Source organism: Penaeus chinensis, chromosome 34 (genome assembly GCF_019202785.1).
Source record: "Penaeus chinensis breed Huanghai No. 1 chromosome 34, ASM1920278v2, whole genome shotgun sequence".
Taxonomy (NCBI): Eukaryota; Metazoa; Arthropoda; class Malacostraca; order Decapoda; family Penaeidae; genus Penaeus; species Penaeus chinensis.
The window spans coordinates 6,108,287-6,125,786 of record NC_061852.1 but is presented as its reverse complement, the minus strand read 5'-3'; the positions used below and the strand labels follow the sequence as shown (position 1 = coordinate 6,125,786).

Below are 17,500 nucleotides of genomic sequence, written 5' to 3'. Positions count from 1 at the left end.
CACATAAAACCAAAAACTGGCACTCCATTACCCTACATAAAAGAACAACTCAACTCTCACACACAATGGAGCCAAAAGCAGACTAAATGAAGACCATGACTGGGCTAAAACAAATTACTTGTGAGCACATGACAGGGCATAAACATTCTCCATTCATAATCCTCCCCTTTACCCTTCCTCTCCCTCCCTCCCTCCCTCCCCGCGCTTCCAATGTCCCTCACCTCCCTTCGCTCTCCCTTCTCTCCCCCCTCCGTTATATAAATTGTCCTTCTATTCTTTCATCTCTTCCTTTCCCCTCCCTTTCACCCTCTGATCCCACCTCTTGTCCTTCCTACGCCTCCCCCTTTCCCAGCCTTATCCCTTCTTCACCCACCCTCCTTCCTTCAGCGTACTTCCCCTTTCTCTCCTCCCCTCTCTTTTCCCTCTTTCTCTCCTTTCCTCCCCCTCCCGTCCTTTATCGTTCCGCCCTTTACCTGATCCATTCTCCCTGAACGTGGCTAGCTCATCCTCATGGCACCGTGGCACAGGCGAGGGGAGAGTGCCAGCAGGTGGAGGCGGCGAGGGTGCCACTGGGCGCTCGGTGTAAACAAACTGCCTAAAATATTTACCTTTTTCATTATGGTTGCAATTGGGATTTTTTCGTTTTTCCTTGGCTCGGTATTTCATTTGTCACTATTATCTGTCTTTTTTTCCTTGTATGAACAAAGAAGTTTTTTTTTTTTTCAAGGTAAAGATTTTAGAATGTTTATATACATATCCATATATATATATATATATATATATATATACATATATATATATTTATATATATATACACACGTATATATGATAACGTTATCATATTTTTTCTGTTTTGTTTGTATTTATGTCTTATTCGGCAAAACAAAAAACAAACAACTTATTTTTCTGTCATTTTTCTCCTCTAATACTCGATTCTTTTCTTTTTTCCTACAAGCAGATATTAGAATTCACTATGTAAATTATCTTCTGATTTCTTTCTATGAAGATCCGTGATATCTAGCAATTGACAATTATCGTTCGGACTTGTTCAATCCTGTTTGATCCGGGTATGAATATTCCGCCTATATTACCTTAAAAAATGCAGAGGCGTTGAAGATGCCAATAAGAATGGTAGATCCAAAAAATAAATAATAACAAATCAATCACTTACCTACTTATCGAAAAACCGAGTTAAAGCAAACAACCAAACCGAAGTCAAAGTAACCGGAATCGAACAGCGCTCGACCTTATGGGGGGGAGAGCGACGAAGAGATTTCGCTGAAAATTGAATTTATTTATACGCACTTATTAAACTGATAAAGTCAAGGTCACGTCTCGGATTATGTAATGCATTCTCGTAGGCCTTCGTAGAGACAGAGATCGAGACTTGTATCCCGTAGCCACTACTAAGGGTACTAAAAGGTGTGTGTGATTTTTTTCTCCATTTTCAATGAATTCCTTTTTTTAACTTTATTTTGATTTGATTTACGGATCTTGTGTTATGGTAAGGATGTGCTGGTATTGGACTTAGTGTAGTTTTAGATAAGCCGATGATATAACCCTCATTCCGTTCTGAACACAGTAGGAAAAGTCTAGACAATGAATGAAGGAACTCGGGTGTTATTCTACTTTTAATTAATCGTATTATTATCATTCAAATGATCTCCTAAGAATTGTGAATATATCTGTCCATTCGTCGTGTAGAATCTCCGTTCGTGAATCTCAACTGACATGCACTTCATTTTATTTCCTTCTTGGTTGAATTTTCAAACTTAAGGCCTTTATTTGTAGGAAAAAAAATGCAAGTAATTGAAGAGAAAAAAATAGAAAATTATTAATTACATATGTAGGATTTAGATTATTACTGCAAAGTCATGGTGAATCAGTGAATCATTATGACTTTGTTTTTTTTTAACTTATTATAAGGGTCTTGTGAATATATTAAGAAATAATAACAAATCTTCATAAGGCTAATAATTTTTTTTTTTTCCTTACTTTTTAAATAGATTTATAGGAAAAGATTATGGTTTATTGTATGTCTCTCTATACAAACTGCCAGTCTCAAAATAACATAACAGACAATTTTTTTATTCTATATTTTGAACCTGATTATGAAGCATAGGCCTTTGAGTACGTCTTATGGCCATAAAAGTCACATAAAATATAATTATGAGGACGTAATACATAATATTACATACAAAAAAGTTACATAATATGCAGATCTTATCTAGATCATACCGTTCAGAGGTTCCCAGATGTGGGAACGTAAACCCCAAAGGACATATTAAGGCATTCGTTCGGAGGTGCCTCAGTAGCGAGTGCCATGGTGGCTGGCATGATATGGGGGGGGGGGGGGGTGATGGTTATGGTGGAGTGGGTAGTGGTGTGGTTGGTAAAGGTTGATATTAGGTAGTTGTGGTGTTGTGTGCACTGAGGGCTGTGATGCCCAGGTGGTGGGAGAGGAGAGGAGATGGCCATGTGGAAGTGAGGAGATGGCCATGTAGAGGTGAGGAGATGGCCATGTGGAAGTGAGGAGATGGCCATGTAGAGGTGAGGAGATGGCCAAGTGGAAGTGAGGAGATGGCCAAGTGGAAGTGAGGAGATGGCCAAGTGGAAGTGAGGAGATGGCCAAGTGGAAGTGAGGAGATGGCCATGTAGAGGTGAGGAGATGGCCAAGTGGAAGTGAGGAGATGGCCAAGTGGAAGTGAGGAGATGGCCAAGTGGAAGTGAGGAGATGGCCAAGTGGAAGTGAGGAGATGGCCAAGTGGAAGTGAGGAGATGGCCAAGTGGAAGTGAGGAGATGGCCAAGTGGAAGTGAGGAGATGGCCAAGTGGAAGTGAGGAGATGGCCAAGTGGAAGTGAGGAGATGGCCATGTAGAGGAGAGGAGATGGCCATGTAAAGATAATGTGTGTGTACTGAGGGCTGTGGTGTCCAGGGGGGTGTAGAGGTGAGATGGCCATTGAAGGTGAGGAGATGGCCATGTAGAAGATTAAGATGTTTAATAAGCTGTGATATAAAGAGTAAAGAATGTAATTAGTTTGTGCATGTTATTTATTAATAATAATGAAGTATTACATTTTATTATTTAATCAAATTCTCTTACATTTCTATTTAGAATTTCAATATTTTTTCAGCGAGATAATGGCAGCGAGAATAGCGAGATTTGGATCATCAAGCCTCAGACCTTTGACAAGGGCTGTGTCTGTCCTGGGCCCCAAAGTATGCAGTGGAAAGAAACAACTTCACACAGCACCTGTTGCATGCTTCCCAAAGTGTGAATTAACATCAAAAAGGCAAGTCAATGGGTATTATTTTACTCTTGGACAACCTCAGATTTTCTAAACAAAAGGTCTGTCATTTGATTGACTGTTAGGTTTTAAGTGTTGTAGTATGACCTATCTAGCACTTGAATAAAGGAAATATTTATTGTTATATGTAAAAACCAGACTTCCGTCATGTTCCATATTACAAGCCATCTAATATGCCTGCCTCATTTCATTCAAGTTATGTGCTCCTAAATGCCCCAAACTGCAGTGTCACAGGAACCTGATCCTGTTAGCAAATTTTGGTAATTTCAATGAACCACTTGACGATTTATTGTCAAATAAGGAGCTAATTTGAGCTCTGTCTTGCCACTTATATGTTTCATGTTTGCTGTGATTTGCCTATAAGATTACTATCAGGTACGGTGTGTTAGATATGGAAGCCTCACCACACTAGTAATATTATATACTTGCTGGGTTTATTTGATTAGAAAAGTTTTTGAGTACCTTAACATTTACAGTAACCAAAGACCAAATAGGTGAAAAGAATGAAACAAAGAGGAAGTGTCATTAGAAAATTTGTTATTTTGGGTAGACTTAAGACCAAAAATAATTGTATCTTCAGTAAAGGTAGACAGTGAGTTATTCAATTCGGCAGGTATCCAGTTGAAAGAGGTCCATTTTCCCAAATAACACCTGAAGATATCCAGTTCTTCACTGAGCTTCTTAGTCCACATAGAATCATAACAGAGGAATCAGAACTGGAGGGCCATAACACTGACTGGCTAGGAATGGTACGTGGAGCCTCCTCTGTTCTTCTGAAGCCTAAGACCACGGAGGAAGTATCAGCCATTCTTAGATACTGTAATCAACATAAACTTGCAGTCTGCCCTCAAGGTATAGATATATTCAGTTTTTTTCTTTCCTCGCCTTCTCTCTCTTTCGATCTTCTCTTTCTTGTCCTCCTCAATCACTCCTCCCCCTCTCATTCTCCTCTTGCCTTCTCTCTGTGCCCACCCCTCTATCTCTCTCTCTCTCTTCGTATCTTCCTTTATGAATCCAGACTGTTATCCTGTCATTTGTATTCAACAAAGAAATATAATGGTCAACTTGAGACTATTTTCAGCTCTTCATTACATGGAAGAGAAAGAGACATCATATTACCTAATTCAAGGGAAACTATGATGATTCTTTGCAGGTGGGAACACAGGCCTAGTAGGAGGAAGTGTACCTGTTTTTGACGAAGTGATCATCTCCACAGCCTTAATGAACCAAGTGGAAAGTGTAGACAGCTGGTCTGGTGTTGTAGTGTGCCAGTCTGGGTGTGTGCTGGAGGCTTTAGACCAGCATGTAGCAGAGCATGGTTTGATGGTTCCTCTTGACCTGGGTGCTAAAGGGAGTTGCCATATCGGTGGGAATGTTTCCACTAATGCTGGTGTGTCCTGTTCCTCTTGTTTCACAGAATTTCTTCTTGTGTGTAGTGGATATTTAGTGTTAATTATTATATTTTTTAAAGCTGGAATACCAAAAAATTATTCTGATTTCATTTTGATTGTCATTTCATGTCCTGATTCATATCCATCATCATTTAATACAGCCTTCATCATTTAATAAAAAGTACTGTGCAGGTGGTCTCCGGTTGCTGCGATATGGAAGCCTTCATGGATCTGTCCTGGGAGTGGAAGCAGTGCTGGCCTCAGGAGAAATCATCAATTGCTTGTCCACCATGAAGAAAGACAACACAGGATATGACCTCAAACATCTTTTTATTGGTTCTGAAGGAACATTAGGAATAGTTACCAAGGTTAGTGGGATGATATTTTATGGAATTAATATGAATTATTCAGTGCAATGAATCTCTCACTCTGTCTTATTCGAACATCTGTACTGTAATTGGATTTAAATGATTCACACCTGACTAAATTTTCAGCTTGCCATCAATTGTCCTCCGAGACCTGCAGCTGTGAATCTAGCTTTCCTAGGCCTCCAGAGTTTTGATGATGTTCTCCAAACATTCAGAGATGCAAAGTCAAAGCTGGGAGAGATATTAAGTTCCTGTGAGTTCATTGACAGAAGTTCTCTGGAGTGTGTGGAAGAGAACTTAAAGTTGAAGTCACCCATTGAGCCACATCCTTATTATATGCTCATTGAAACATCAGGTATTATATGATTAATTATTTGTATGTTTTTTCTTTCTCTCTTTCAATTTTTTCTTTTTTCTATGTGCATTTATTTGTTTATTTATTTACTTATCTATGAGTTTATTTATATGTATTTACATACATAATTTGTGTTTTTATTTTGTATATGTGAGGTGCTAAATTCAAAGAGTGCCACATATAAAAGCCTGAGAAAATGGCATTCAGAGTTTTATCTTTGAAACCAACAATGCATGAAAACATAGCTGAATTTCTTCTCTACAACTTCTTGCTCTCATTGTGTAACAGCCTCTCCTCACCCACCAACAAAGCTCAACAGTTCTTGTGGATAAACAACATTTCAGACACTTCCAGAGGAGTGTTCTTATGTGTTTCTAAGATAGAGGGATGGTTGGGGAATGCAGTGGTTTGCATAACTCATTTTGGCAGGGGTGGTGCTTATCAACTTCATGAAATTAATGCCTCATGTATGCATATGTATTTTTAATACTTTTATTATTTGTCTAAAGACAGCCAGACACTTTTACTTGTATGATTGCCTGCTAATAAGTGTTATTTCTGTATACTTACATACAGATTGATTGCTGTAATTAGACTGAAAATGAAAATCAATTTCAGGTTCTAATGGGGACCATGATGAAGAAAAGCTGAACACATTTTTGGAGTATGTAATGAGCTCCGGCCAGGTGACGGATGGCACTGTGGCAACTGAACCTTCAAGAATTCAGCACATTTGGAGTCTTAGAGAAAGAATAGCTGAATCCCTGATTGCTGATGGTTACACATATAAGTCAGTTGTTGTGTATGTCATGTGCTTGCTTACATGTGGGTTGGTCCTGTATTTTTAATGATGGCATGGAGAACAGTGGTGTTCACAGTAAGCTTGTGCCTCTTTGGGTAGAAAATTGGTTTGGTTTATGTTTTGGGATTTTCTCTCTATAGTAATATACTGAAAAATGTTTTTGATGAATGACTTAGTTAGTGGATTGTAGATTATTTATTATTTGTTGCTTCACAAGAATGAATATGCATGGATGCATGTGCACTTGTATCAAGACGAATAATGCACCTATATTTTGTAAGTACAAAAGGAAGTAGTCCCCTTATGTTTAGTTAATTAGAAATGCAGTTTTGCCCATTTATCCAATCCTAGAAATAAGAAATGTGTAAATATTCTTTTGCTACTTCCAGTCCCAAATACAATAGAGACTGGTAAGAACTCCTAACCCCTTGGTGGAATGTGGATTACAATTGTATAGTGGTAGTTAATCTGGATTTTCAAGCTATGGTTTACACACCTACTTACTTTTAACTTTTGTATATTGTGAAACTGCAGAATATTACACTACATTAAGTTTCCTGCAAATACAACAGAATAAAAGATTGTCGTATTGCAGGTATGGTATAACAAAGAATATTTGCATTTTGTGTCATAATCTCAAACAATCATGTCAGTTTGTCTTTAGCAATTAGTTTAACAAGTAGCTAAAGAGAAATATTTTTAGGGACATTTGTCTCTCTAGTTTCACTGACTTGATTTGTAAAAAGTTTAGCTCTCAATAATGATGTAACTATCTATTTCTTTCTTTTTTCTCTTTTTTATTTGTATATATTTTTCCTCCACTTTCTAATTGCTTTGTTTCCATCGTCCCCGCAGATACGATATTTCTATCCCCTTACCGCACTTCTATAAGATGGTAGAAGACATGAGGGAACATCTGGGCTCCAGCATTATTCGTTGTTGTGGATATGGACACATAGGTGATGGAAACCTTCACCTAAATATTACCAGCAAAGAATATGAAAAGGTACGATAAATATTACCAGCAAAGAATATGAAAAGGTATGAAATATGTGTTTAAAAGGTGTTGTACTATAGAAAATATTCCTTTCTTGCTATCATTTCCAGACCATTAACAACAAAACTCAGTGAATCATGTTTTGTTGGTCTTTTACCCATCACACTAACATTCACTCCCAACAGGAGATCCTCAATCGAATTGAACCGACAATATTTGAGTGGACCGCAAGAGTTAAAGGAAGCATCAGTGCTGAGCACGGACTGGGATTCAAGAAGAGGAACTACATCCACTTCTCAAAGTCAGATGGCGCGATAGGCCTCATGAAGCAGATGAAGAAGATCATGGATCCGAATGGAATACTCAACCCCTATAAAGTTTTGCCTGATAATTAGGGGCACAGGGCAGTTCATCATCTGTGATCGTTTTTTACTTGCATTAACATACTCAGGAGATTAGTTTTTATGAATGATTGTTGAATTTAAATTGTTTTCTGTACCATCTGCTATAGTTGGTTAAGTCAACTTCATTGTGATCAAATTTTTATAAATGATTGTTGAATTTAAGTTGTTTTCTGTACCATCTGCTATAGTTGGTTAAGTCAACTTCATTGTGATCAAATTTTTACCTCATTTGTGTTATTAGCATTTGGTTAAATATCTTACTGAAATAGAGATTAGTATTTGTATCTTTCAAAGTAATCAGAATAATGCACATTTTACCAGCATGAAGTTATTGCTAGAGTGGAATGGAATGTTCCTAGATGACATGCTATGGGTAATTTAAAGTTATTAATGAAGGTCTACTTTGTCTGTGATGTAGTTTCTTAAAAATATATTGAAAATAAGTATATATGTATGTTTGCCTGATTTGATTTATTTCTCTGGATGATCACTGAGTACCATATGCTTAAATATGGTCTTTCTGTAATAGTAAAAAAATATTGAGTACCAATTATATCAAACATACTAATTTTTTCCACAATGTACAGCTATATGAAGTCTGGGAAAAAAAGATAATCCAGATATATTTTTTCATTAGTAACTTAATGGCAAAAATTTAATTGTAAAAAAGGTTACCTTTAAAGATGTAGAAATAATCAAAATACTTTGTAATTATTTGAACACCCAAAAATATATTTTTCAGCAGAGTATCATGATTGTTTAGCAATTAAGCCTTTAGAGAAAGGAAACAAAGTCAAAATTTCCTTTCTAGTGTGTTATTACTATTCAGGGAAGTAAATCCTTTTTGTAAAATAATAATGATGATAATAATAATAATAAATGGAGGCCTCTAGATTTTTGCTCCTCACTGACATGAGACTACATTTCACTGTCAGTGCATACTAAATGGAAAATCTCGAAGGTTCTGGAAGGTATTGTAGAAGTTACCAGGGAAAATCCAAAACAAAGCTTTCTTATGTCTGGAGAGAGTGTCTCACCTTAAGCCTCGACAATTTTTGGGGTCTTCAAAAAGTTGGGAAAGCACTTATCATAAACAGAAATAAACATAGGATTTGATTTTCAATGTCTTTCTTAATAAAGTGAGTATGATGATGAAAAGATTAAAATTCTATAATGACTGAAGTTGTTTTTTCTTTTTTTTTAAGTACAGGGGAGAGTTTTTTTTTTTTTTTTTTTTTTTTTTTTTTGTGTGTGTGTGTGTGTGTGTGTGTGTGTGTGTGTGTGTGTGTGTGTGTGTGTGTGTGTGTGTTTGTTTTAGAGAGAGAGAAACACAGCATATCAGACATGTAGTGAAAACTCCAGTCTCACTTCAGGTGTTCAGATATTTAGATTCCACGACATTGTTAAACAAATTATGTCTGAACAATTTATGGTTAAAATCATTGTATGAAAATTTTGCAACATAAAAGACGACCCAGAAATCTCTGCAGCTGATACTTTAAACATGAAAAGATTATGGAAAAAGATTCGTGATCAGACTGACATATAACTGATTAACTGGTGCGCCAGGCAAGTTTTAGCCAGATTACGAAAACAAGAAAACTGTCAATTAAAGATACAAAATCGTGTTGACATATTGCTGTCTGTCATCTAAAGGTAATAGCGTCCGAAGAAAGTTACCAAATCGATGTTTTTTTTTTTTTTTTTTTGAGATTTTCATTAACGTAAAGCGTTGTCTAAAACATTTGCGTGTATCTCGGAGAATTTCAAACAACAAAAGGTGTTCGCCAGCCTCCGGGCGATAGCGCACCGGCCTTTCATCCAGGGGGTCGGCGGTTCGCAATTGTTGCCTGGAGGTTACTGTTCTAGCTGGGCACCATGGTGGGTAAGGACTAAGTTGAGTCGAGTCAGTATCAGCTGACACATACTAATCGAGACAGCATTAGTCGGCACAGGTCGGGCTCCTTTGATAGGCATAGTCCGGGGGAGGTCCAGCTTCGCACATCGGGCTTGTCCTTACACTCCCACAACGGCCTCTGAACTACAACAGTACCGCGGAAAACATCCTTCCTCTCCCTTTTCTTTCCTTTTTTTTCTCATTATTCCCTTCTTCCTCGTATCTGGCTCGTCAGGAGGTGGAGAATGAGCATCTAAATGATTAATTAATCTAATTAAAAAAACCTGATTCGGAAGAGCGCCTAATTGGCATGTTCTCGTGGCGCATCTAGAGTCTGAGGCGTTCAAGCGAAAGGAGAGGGAGGAATTTTACGGTGAAAGAGCAGTGTAGGTGGAAGGTTCGTGTGGCTTGTTGTGAAAGCCGATCGATTTTTCATGAGAATTACATAGGACTATGTATATTATATCTATATATAAGATAGATAGATTGATAGATACACATAACACACACACGCAAGTATGTGTGTGTGTGCGTACATATAAGATATATATATATATATATATATATATATATATATATATATATATATATATAATATATATACATACATATATATATACATATATATATATACATATATATATATATATATATATATATATATATATATAGAGAGAGAGAGAGAGAGAGAGAGAGAGAGAGAGAGAGAGAGCGCATACATATGAGAAAGAAAGAAAGAGAGAGAGAGAGAGAGAGAGAGAGAGAGAGAGAGAGAGAGAGAGAGAGAGAGAGCATACATAGGAGAGAGAGAGAGAGAGAGAGAGAGAGAGAGAGAGAGAGAGAGAGAGAGAGAGAGAGAGAGAGAGAGAGAGAGAGAGAGAGAGAGAGAGAGAGAGAGAGAGAGAGAGCATACATAGGAGAAAGAAAGAGAGAGAGAGAGAGTATATATGTGTGTGTGTGTGTGGATGTGTATGTGTGTCTACTTGTGGTTGTGTGTGTGTTTACTTGTGGTTGTGCGCGCGCGCGCGCGCGCGCGCGTGTGTGTGTGTGTGTGTGTGTGTGTGTGTGTGTGTGTGTGTGTGTGTGTGCGCGTTTATGCGTGCGTGTGCGTGTGTGTGTTGTGTGCGTTAGCGTGTCTGTGTGCTTGCCTGATTGGATGTGCTTCTTAGCATCTACTTTGGCCAGCTCTAGGATACGAAAATTCGACTTCCTTGACAGATATTGCATAGGAATTTATACTCTTTATTTTAGGCTGAATTATATTCTAATTTACTTGTCATCATCATGGCTATAAATCTATAGAAAAGTTATACGGCAAGATGCTAGAAAAAAAATAAAAAGTAAGAAAAAAAATCATGACAAATACTTAATCGTAATTAGATTCTTACTGAATTTATATGATAAACTGCTTCCACTCTGATACTACAAAATAAAATGCAAGAAACCATAACCTGTGCGTTAATCATTAGTTTTCTCTATATACGAAACTGCCTTTAGCCACCTCGTTTAGAAAGCTAGGAAATAAACTTTTGTAATCTAAAGCCGTTATTCAAAATAATGCATGTTGAAGTAAATCTAAATGTAAGAACTTTCACTTTCTTTTAACCTTTTGCAGGGAAGTTAGATGATTTTTTTAAAAATATCTACTTGAGGTAAATGTAAATAATAACAATAAATGGCAACCCTAACTTTCTATTATGCCAGAGGAAATAATAATGACTAAACTAAACTAAAAAAAATAAAACATATTCTCGAAACTTTTCTTCAATCAAAGACTCCATTTCTTTTAAAGGGGTAACTGTGTTCGTCAGTTTAATTCCTTCAGATACGTTTTTAGCACATTTATTCACATGACTGAAATTTCATTCCTTAATATATTGGCAACAAAAAAATCGAATTCTTCGATATTCAGTAAGTACAAAATATTTTTTTCCGAAACTAGAAATAGAGAAAAAGAAATAAAACTTCCTATTTCCAAAGCCTAACAAAGCCGCTCCTACCACATCAACACCATCTTGCAGAAATCTCTTCACTCAGAAAAGCTTGAATCCTGCCCCGCCGCCCTCCCTCTCAGAACTCCGAGAGGAGGAGGAGGAGGAGGAGCCATCGAAGAGCGAGGAGAGGAAGTTGCCGGGAGAGAAGTTGGTGCTGGGAGAACCCTGTGTCCCGCTGAAGCTGAAGTTGAAGAAGCCTCCTCCACTGTCCCTTTCTTGAGATGGCTGGGAGTCGCCGAACAGTGAGAAATTAACACCGGAACTTTGCTGGCTGGTGTCAAGACCTAAAAAATGGCAAAATGGCAGGATATTATGTGAAGTAAAGAAGGCGGACTGAACGACGAGTCTGAATAAAGTAATCCTAAGTATAGCACTGAAGACTTGATGGTACTGAAAATGCAGCCCACAATATTACACAAGTAACAATGATAACAAATGGAAAAAGGGTTCACTAATATGAAGAAACAGCGGTAGTTAGTTTTATCCTAATATATGGCTGAAAGTCTACAAACCATCTGTGTTCTCTGGCGAGCCAAAGAGACTAAGAGCTCCGGCCGCCACTCTGCCAGCATCCGAACGTCCCCCTAACATGAAGCCAAAGGGACTTCCTGGCGAGGGAGGCTTCTCCGGCCTCCTCGAGGTAACCTGAGACTGGACTACGGACGTCTGCAAACTCTCGCTCGCGAAGAACGGCGAGGATGAGTGAGGGGTCCAGGAGATGGTTGGGGAATTGCTGCTGCTTGGGACGGGGATGTGGGTCCCGGCCTCCGAAAGGGGCACAGGGGAACTGTAGAAAATATTCCTCTTGACTGGTAACTTAGGAACGGGACTGGAAGATCCGGACTCCTCTTGTCGTCCAATTCCATCCATTGCTGTGCGAGACTCATTCTGAACAGGACTCGTGGGCATCGATTGTGCGTAGGAAACCGGCGTTTTCACTGAGTATGGTGTTGAGAGGGCTGAGTCTGCTGTCGAACTGTCGCTGCTCGACGGCATATCGACGCACAGGGAAGATGTAAAAAGGTCTTTATGGACCTCTGTAGTGCTAGAAGGAGTCGAATGTGTGAAAGCGGGAGTGATGTTTGATGGAGGGGTGCTGCTTGGAGGAGCAGTTGTTAAGGCCGAGGCGACTCTGCTATCTGTTAAAGCACCTTGCGGAACTTCCACACACCCAATCGAAGACTTATCAGCCTGCAAAAGTAAAAAAAAGTTTTACACTAGCAAGAAAAAATCACAATCCTTCTACATATTGCTACACTGATTACACATCAATCATCTTTTCTTTTGAAAGGCGTATTAAGGATTCACGGGAATCATTATCAGTATATGTGCAGCTGGCCTATTCAAAGGCAATATCAGTGACACAGTCTATAAGTCCTAGTGTCAACATTATTTGTTCTTTGTCTTAAACAGACCATCGCCCTTCTTACCAGGTCAGTGCCGTGTGTCCTAGTGTCATCAACTTCTCCATCCGCTTCCACGATAAAGCCCTGTGAAGACTGCAATTGAGAGCTGTTCATCTGCAAAAAAAAAAAAAAAGAAATATTACTGGTATATGGAAATTGGTATATTAAAAGCAGTTTTAAATAAGTATAATTTTCTATCCATACATCTAAGGTTTCAAAAAATTAATATAACCCATGTCGTTTTCAATCATTCCTGGACTTTCTTTGCAATACTGTCAGCCCTTGGTTCTGAACTGCAACCTTTTTCCTAAAATATTTTGACAAAGCCTCTTAGCTACGATATTTAAAACATCTGTTTCATAAAAAATACATCTTCCACACTTATCCTTAATTTCGACACTATCTTATCGAATTCATGATACATTTTTCCTTACCATTTGGTCTGATGCTTCCTCAGTTTCCACCTCCATGTCTTCCATGAAACCAGCTTTGTTTAGTTCTGTACACTCAGATGTAGTAGTATCTTCCCCAACAACCATCGCAGTATGTGCTGAATAATCTATCTGAGATATCGGTGTCTTTCCTGGTGTCGATGTTCGAATGGTGTTGGATTGGCATTTCGGGCTTTCCCCCACTCCAGATTCTAATTCCATTTCTAGCTGTCCTATTGTAGACTTCAGCTGCTGGCCTGGTGCCCATTCCTGTGCTTGATCTGAACCTATTAAGGAGGGATAAAATAAAACAATTAGCAAAAAGTAACGAATGGTTATCATCTGCGACCACGATCTCTATAACTTGTTTTGCATACTGTAATGATATACTGCGAATTTCTCTCTTGAGGTCATTCAGAGTACTTTAAAGAAAACTTATATATTTTTTTTCTTTAATGTTTTCAACAATAACCAAGTCGTTTAAAAACAAAATAATTTGTAGAATGCTCTATAAATGCGTGGAAATATAATGCATTTCATTGCCCACCTCCAAGATGCTGCCGACTATGGTTCTTGGTCGTAGTTGAAGATATCTTGTTCTGTGATATGTCTGACTGCCTAAATGATTCAGATGGTCCCACTCTCTTTGAGAAAATCTGAGGGACAGTTTGCTTTATTAATATTGCCTCTAAACCACGTATATAAAATAAGTTATGCAAAGGAATATTTTATATGATATAATATCAACAATGTACATCACACACAGAATATGCAAACCTTAGGAGTTGGCGCTGCCTTAAAGGTAAACTCTGGGCCGCTGAGGAGTGACGAGACATAGGCCTGACGGGCGTCTTTGCTAGGCAGCTGCGAGGGTGACGGAGGTGTATACCAGACGTCTTCCGAACTCCCACTTTGGTTCTTTTCATCTAGAATTGGGTGTTGTATCGTTTAAATTACATATATTGGTATGCATAAACTAAATAGTGTGAAAATCATATTACTATTATCTAAACACGACAAATCTTTGTTTTATTTTTTGCATTGCATTTCCTGCCTAGACTACAGAGCAAATAAAGATAACTGGATCGAGGCTAATAGATTTATCATTTTTTTAGCCTTTGTATTATTGCCATCCATACGAGGAAAAAGTCCTGGGAGCACTTACCCATTGACTCTTCGGTCTCTGTGATGGACGACAACTCGTTCACAAAGTTTGAAGATGATGTAGGTAAACTGGAACCAGATGAGTTCCGGGGCCCAAAGCCGGATGAAATGGAAGGTGATGGAGTGTCGGCAAACAAGAGGCTTCTACCATAAGAATTCTGGTCCTGGGTTGACTCCGAGGTGTTAGACACGTCTGCTAAGTGTCCCGAGAACTCAAAAGAAGAACCCTGATGGGAAGAGCTTGCCACCAACCTGTGTTCCCCCAGAGAGATGTTGGAGTCTTGGTTATAGGATGTACTGGGGCGGCTAGGGGTGCCATCTCCAGGACTAGGACCCGTGGGAAGCTGGCCCTGCCCCGCCTTGGAGCTGAGCACCAAAGTGGGTACTGAGGGAGCAGGGCTTTGGGCAGAGGCTCCACATCTAGAATCCTTGGCTGCAACAGGGAAACTGGCCTGACTGCTAACCAGTATGGGGCTCTGACCTAAGTTGAGTGATGATCGAGCGGGCGCCGGGCTGGGGCCGGGCTGGGAGGTCACACGATCTCCAACTGGGGACTCTGCAGAGGCACTTTGAGCATGCGGAGTGTCCTCGCTTCTGGAGCCTCCAGATGAGCTGGTGATATGGCTCTTCTTCCTGAGCTTAGACGCCTGTGAAGATATTCAACATTTTTACCAACAAAAGATAAATTCAAAGCCCTGTAATTCTTGACTGCTATACCCAACAACCACAGACGGCCCGCAAAAATAAAAAGGCCTCACCTTCAGCAGGTCGAGGCCAGTATCAAAGCGGTTGGGACGAGGTGTGTCACGTCTGATCTTGCCCGTAGTCTGCTCTGTCGAATTCATCTCCGGTTTCTGCAAGGAAAAACACTTAATACTGGAACAACCGATGATGGCGTGCTTTGCAATGTTTTACAAGGATTTCACACAGCTGTTTTGCGCACTATCTCAGTCATATTCCCTTGTCTTGCCAACAACCACGGATAAAAGTCATGTCGGGAGCGAGGCATGAAAACCTTCCTAATCGAAACAGTCACATTTTTCGAGCACTCAAGACGATATTCGAAACATGCTCACCATTCTTTTTTTGAGAGGGGGGGGGGGGGTGGCGTGCGAGATTGCACAAACAAACAAATCACAAATCACAAACACTATAAGATGGAGGCAGCAAGGCCGTTCATCGCCGTACAAACCTGCGATACTTTTTGCAAGGATAAAAGCCACCTCAGCGAGCGTGGCGGAGGCTGTTCTGGCTTCGTCCGAGCTGTGGCTTTTTGTCTCTCTAGGGCGGCCTCTCTTTCCTTCCTTGCTGCCAGCTCTAATTCCTTCTTCTGGATTGCTTCTCTTAGTGACCTGATTAGTGAGTCACTTCAATTAAAAATATATATGGACACAAACAAATGTACAGCCCCATTGCACACACACACGCACGCACACACACATGCATATATATATATATATATATATATATATATATATATATACACATACATACATACATACATACATACATACATACATACATACATACACATATACATATACATACACACACACCCACGCATATATATATATATATATATATATATATATATATATATATATGGAGACTTTAAATTCTGCCTCCCACCCTCCCCTCCCTTCTTTCTCTCTCATCTCCATCCCACCTGATTCGGGTCTCCTGCTGCCGCTTCTTTTCCCATTCTTCGCCCAGTTTCTTCCGTGTCTTGAGGAGCATCACGATAGTGTCCTGAAACTTCTTCCAGTCTGAAGGGACAAAGAGTTACAGGAGGTGGAAGGTTATTGATTTATTATAATCTCATTAAAAAAAAAATGATGCTAAAGATAAAAACGAAAGCTGTTGTTTCCTGATGCTAAAATATACTTGACAAAGTTACAGATGGTTAATATAATCACCATGAATTATCTGTAACTACAAACCTTCAAGTGCTTGCTGTTTGTTTTTCTTTTCCAACTTGGTTACTCTGGAAGCAGCCGCACTCTTCCTTTCCCCCAGCTGGTCTATCTTAACCCTGTACTCCAGCTGGGCATTGTCCACTAGACGTCCAGCGTATCGGGTCTGTGCAAGTCAATGGTTGTATTACGAGCATGTCTACAGATTTAAGGCAATGGTGGTCTTGGGGGTCTTACAAAAAAAAATAAATAAATAAATAAATAAATCCACAGCTGGAAATGCAAATAAAAACTGATATTTTATGAACACTTGTTTTCTTTCCAGTTTTAAACTTGTTGAAATTCTTTGTGTTAGTAATATAATCCCTTATAAACAAAATAACGAAAGCTCATAAACATTGCAAGTATAAATAACATGAAAATGGTTGGATTTATGTTCACACATTTAGGGTCGCTAGTCCAGGTTAAGATCACATTTAGGGTCGCAATCAAAAAAAGGTTAGGAAACACTGATTTATGGGAACTTTTGCGATGGAAGCATATTATGAAGCGCTAGTCCAGGTTAAGACCATATTTAGGGTCGCTAGTCCAAGTTAAGACCATATTTAAGATCGCTAGTCCAGGTTAAGGCCATATTTAGGGTCGCTAGTCCATGTTAAGACCATATTTAGGGTCGCTAGTCCATGTTAAGACCATATTTAGGGTCGCTAGTCCAAGTTAAGACCATATTTAGGGTCGCTAGTCCAAGTTAAGACCATATTTAGGGTCGCTAGTCCAGGTTAAGACCATATTTAGGGTCGCTAGTCCAAGATAAGACCATATTTAGGGTCGCTAGTCCAAGTTCAGACCATATTTAGGGTCGCTAGTCCATTGAAAGACCATATTTAGGGTCCCTGGTTCAGGTTAAGACCATATTTAGGGTCGCTAGTCCAGGTTAAAACCATATTTAGGATCGCTAGTCCATTGAAAGACCATATTTAGGGTCCCTGGTTCAGGTTAAGACCATATTTAGGGTTGACAGTCCAAGTTAAGACCATATTAAGAGTCCCTGGTTCAGGATAAGACCATA

At 39.1% G+C, this 17,500-nt stretch overlaps 3 protein-coding genes across 7 annotated transcripts in view; 1 reads left to right on the top strand and 2 right to left on the bottom strand.

Annotated features, from left to right (window-relative positions):
* LOC125043563 (alpha-1,6-mannosyl-glycoprotein 2-beta-N-acetylglucosaminyltransferase-like) overlaps nt 1-737 on the bottom strand; it is a 10,620-nt gene extending 9,883 nt beyond the window's left edge. Inside the window, exon 1 of one of the 2 annotated variants that reach the window (XM_047639758.1) lies at nt 609-737. In XM_047639758.1, the coding sequence (XP_047495714.1) occupies nt 609-666 (58 nt within the window). In that variant the 5' untranslated portion in view covers nt 667-737. The other variant, XM_047639759.1, reaches the window with a different exon arrangement.
* A 482-nt stretch (nt 738-1,219) lies between these two features.
* Nucleotides 1,220-8,376, top strand: LOC125043795 (D-2-hydroxyglutarate dehydrogenase, mitochondrial-like). 4 transcript variants are annotated; one of them, XM_047640095.1, is made up of 9 exons: nt 1,220-1,422; nt 3,136-3,294; nt 3,923-4,161; nt 4,463-4,699; nt 4,893-5,068; nt 5,195-5,423; nt 6,042-6,225; nt 7,081-7,266; nt 7,408-7,540. In XM_047640095.1, exons 2-8 carry the CDS (start codon nt 3,143-3,145, stop codon nt 7,238-7,240), a joined length of 1,377 nt encoding a protein of 458 aa, XP_047496051.1. In that variant the 5' UTR covers nt 1,220-1,422; nt 3,136-3,142; the 3' UTR covers nt 7,241-7,266; nt 7,408-7,540. The 4 variants fall into 4 exon arrangements, with proteins under 4 accessions (XP_047496051.1, XP_047496048.1, XP_047496050.1 ...); XM_047640092.1 differs by having other exon boundaries at nt 1,222-1,422; nt 7,081-7,231; nt 7,408-8,376; XM_047640094.1 differs by having other exon boundaries at nt 1,224-1,422; nt 6,042-6,213; nt 7,081-7,231; nt 7,408-8,376.
* A 2,370-nt stretch (nt 8,377-10,746) lies between these two features.
* LOC125043631 (flocculation protein FLO11-like) overlaps nt 10,747-17,500 on the bottom strand; it is an 11,746-nt gene continuing 4,992 nt past the window's right edge. The window contains exons 6-16 of the mRNA XM_047639866.1: nt 16,459-16,597; nt 16,185-16,284; nt 15,711-15,870; nt 15,277-15,372; nt 14,520-15,165; nt 14,132-14,280; nt 13,902-14,010; nt 13,358-13,641; nt 12,948-13,037; nt 12,030-12,708; nt 10,747-11,801 (exon numbers count right to left, since the gene is read on the bottom strand). Of these exons, the coding sequence (XP_047495822.1) occupies nt 11,557-11,801; nt 12,030-12,708; nt 12,948-13,037; nt 13,358-13,641; nt 13,902-14,010; nt 14,132-14,280; nt 14,520-15,165; nt 15,277-15,372; nt 15,711-15,870; nt 16,185-16,284; nt 16,459-16,597 (2,697 nt within the window). The 3' untranslated portion in view covers nt 10,747-11,556. The remainder of the gene's footprint in view (nt 11,802-12,029; nt 12,709-12,947; nt 13,038-13,357; nt 13,642-13,901; nt 14,011-14,131; nt 14,281-14,519; nt 15,166-15,276; nt 15,373-15,710; nt 15,871-16,184; nt 16,285-16,458; nt 16,598-17,500) is intronic.

What these genes read in the sequence shown, in the direction of transcription:
- LOC125043795 (XM_047640092.1), top strand. Translation starts at nt 3,143, where the DNA reads ATGGCAGCGAGAATAGCGAGATTTGGATCATCAAGCCTCAGACCTTTG. An exon ending in CATTAGGAATAGTTACCAAG is followed by an intron (nt 5,069 to 5,194) that starts GTTAGTGGGATG and finishes CTAAATTTTCAG; the next exon opens with CTTGCCATCAATTGTCCTCC. An exon ending in TATGCTCATTGAAACATCAG is followed by an intron (nt 5,424 to 6,041) that starts GTATTATATGAT and finishes AATCAATTTCAG; the next exon opens with GTTCTAATGGGGACCATGAT.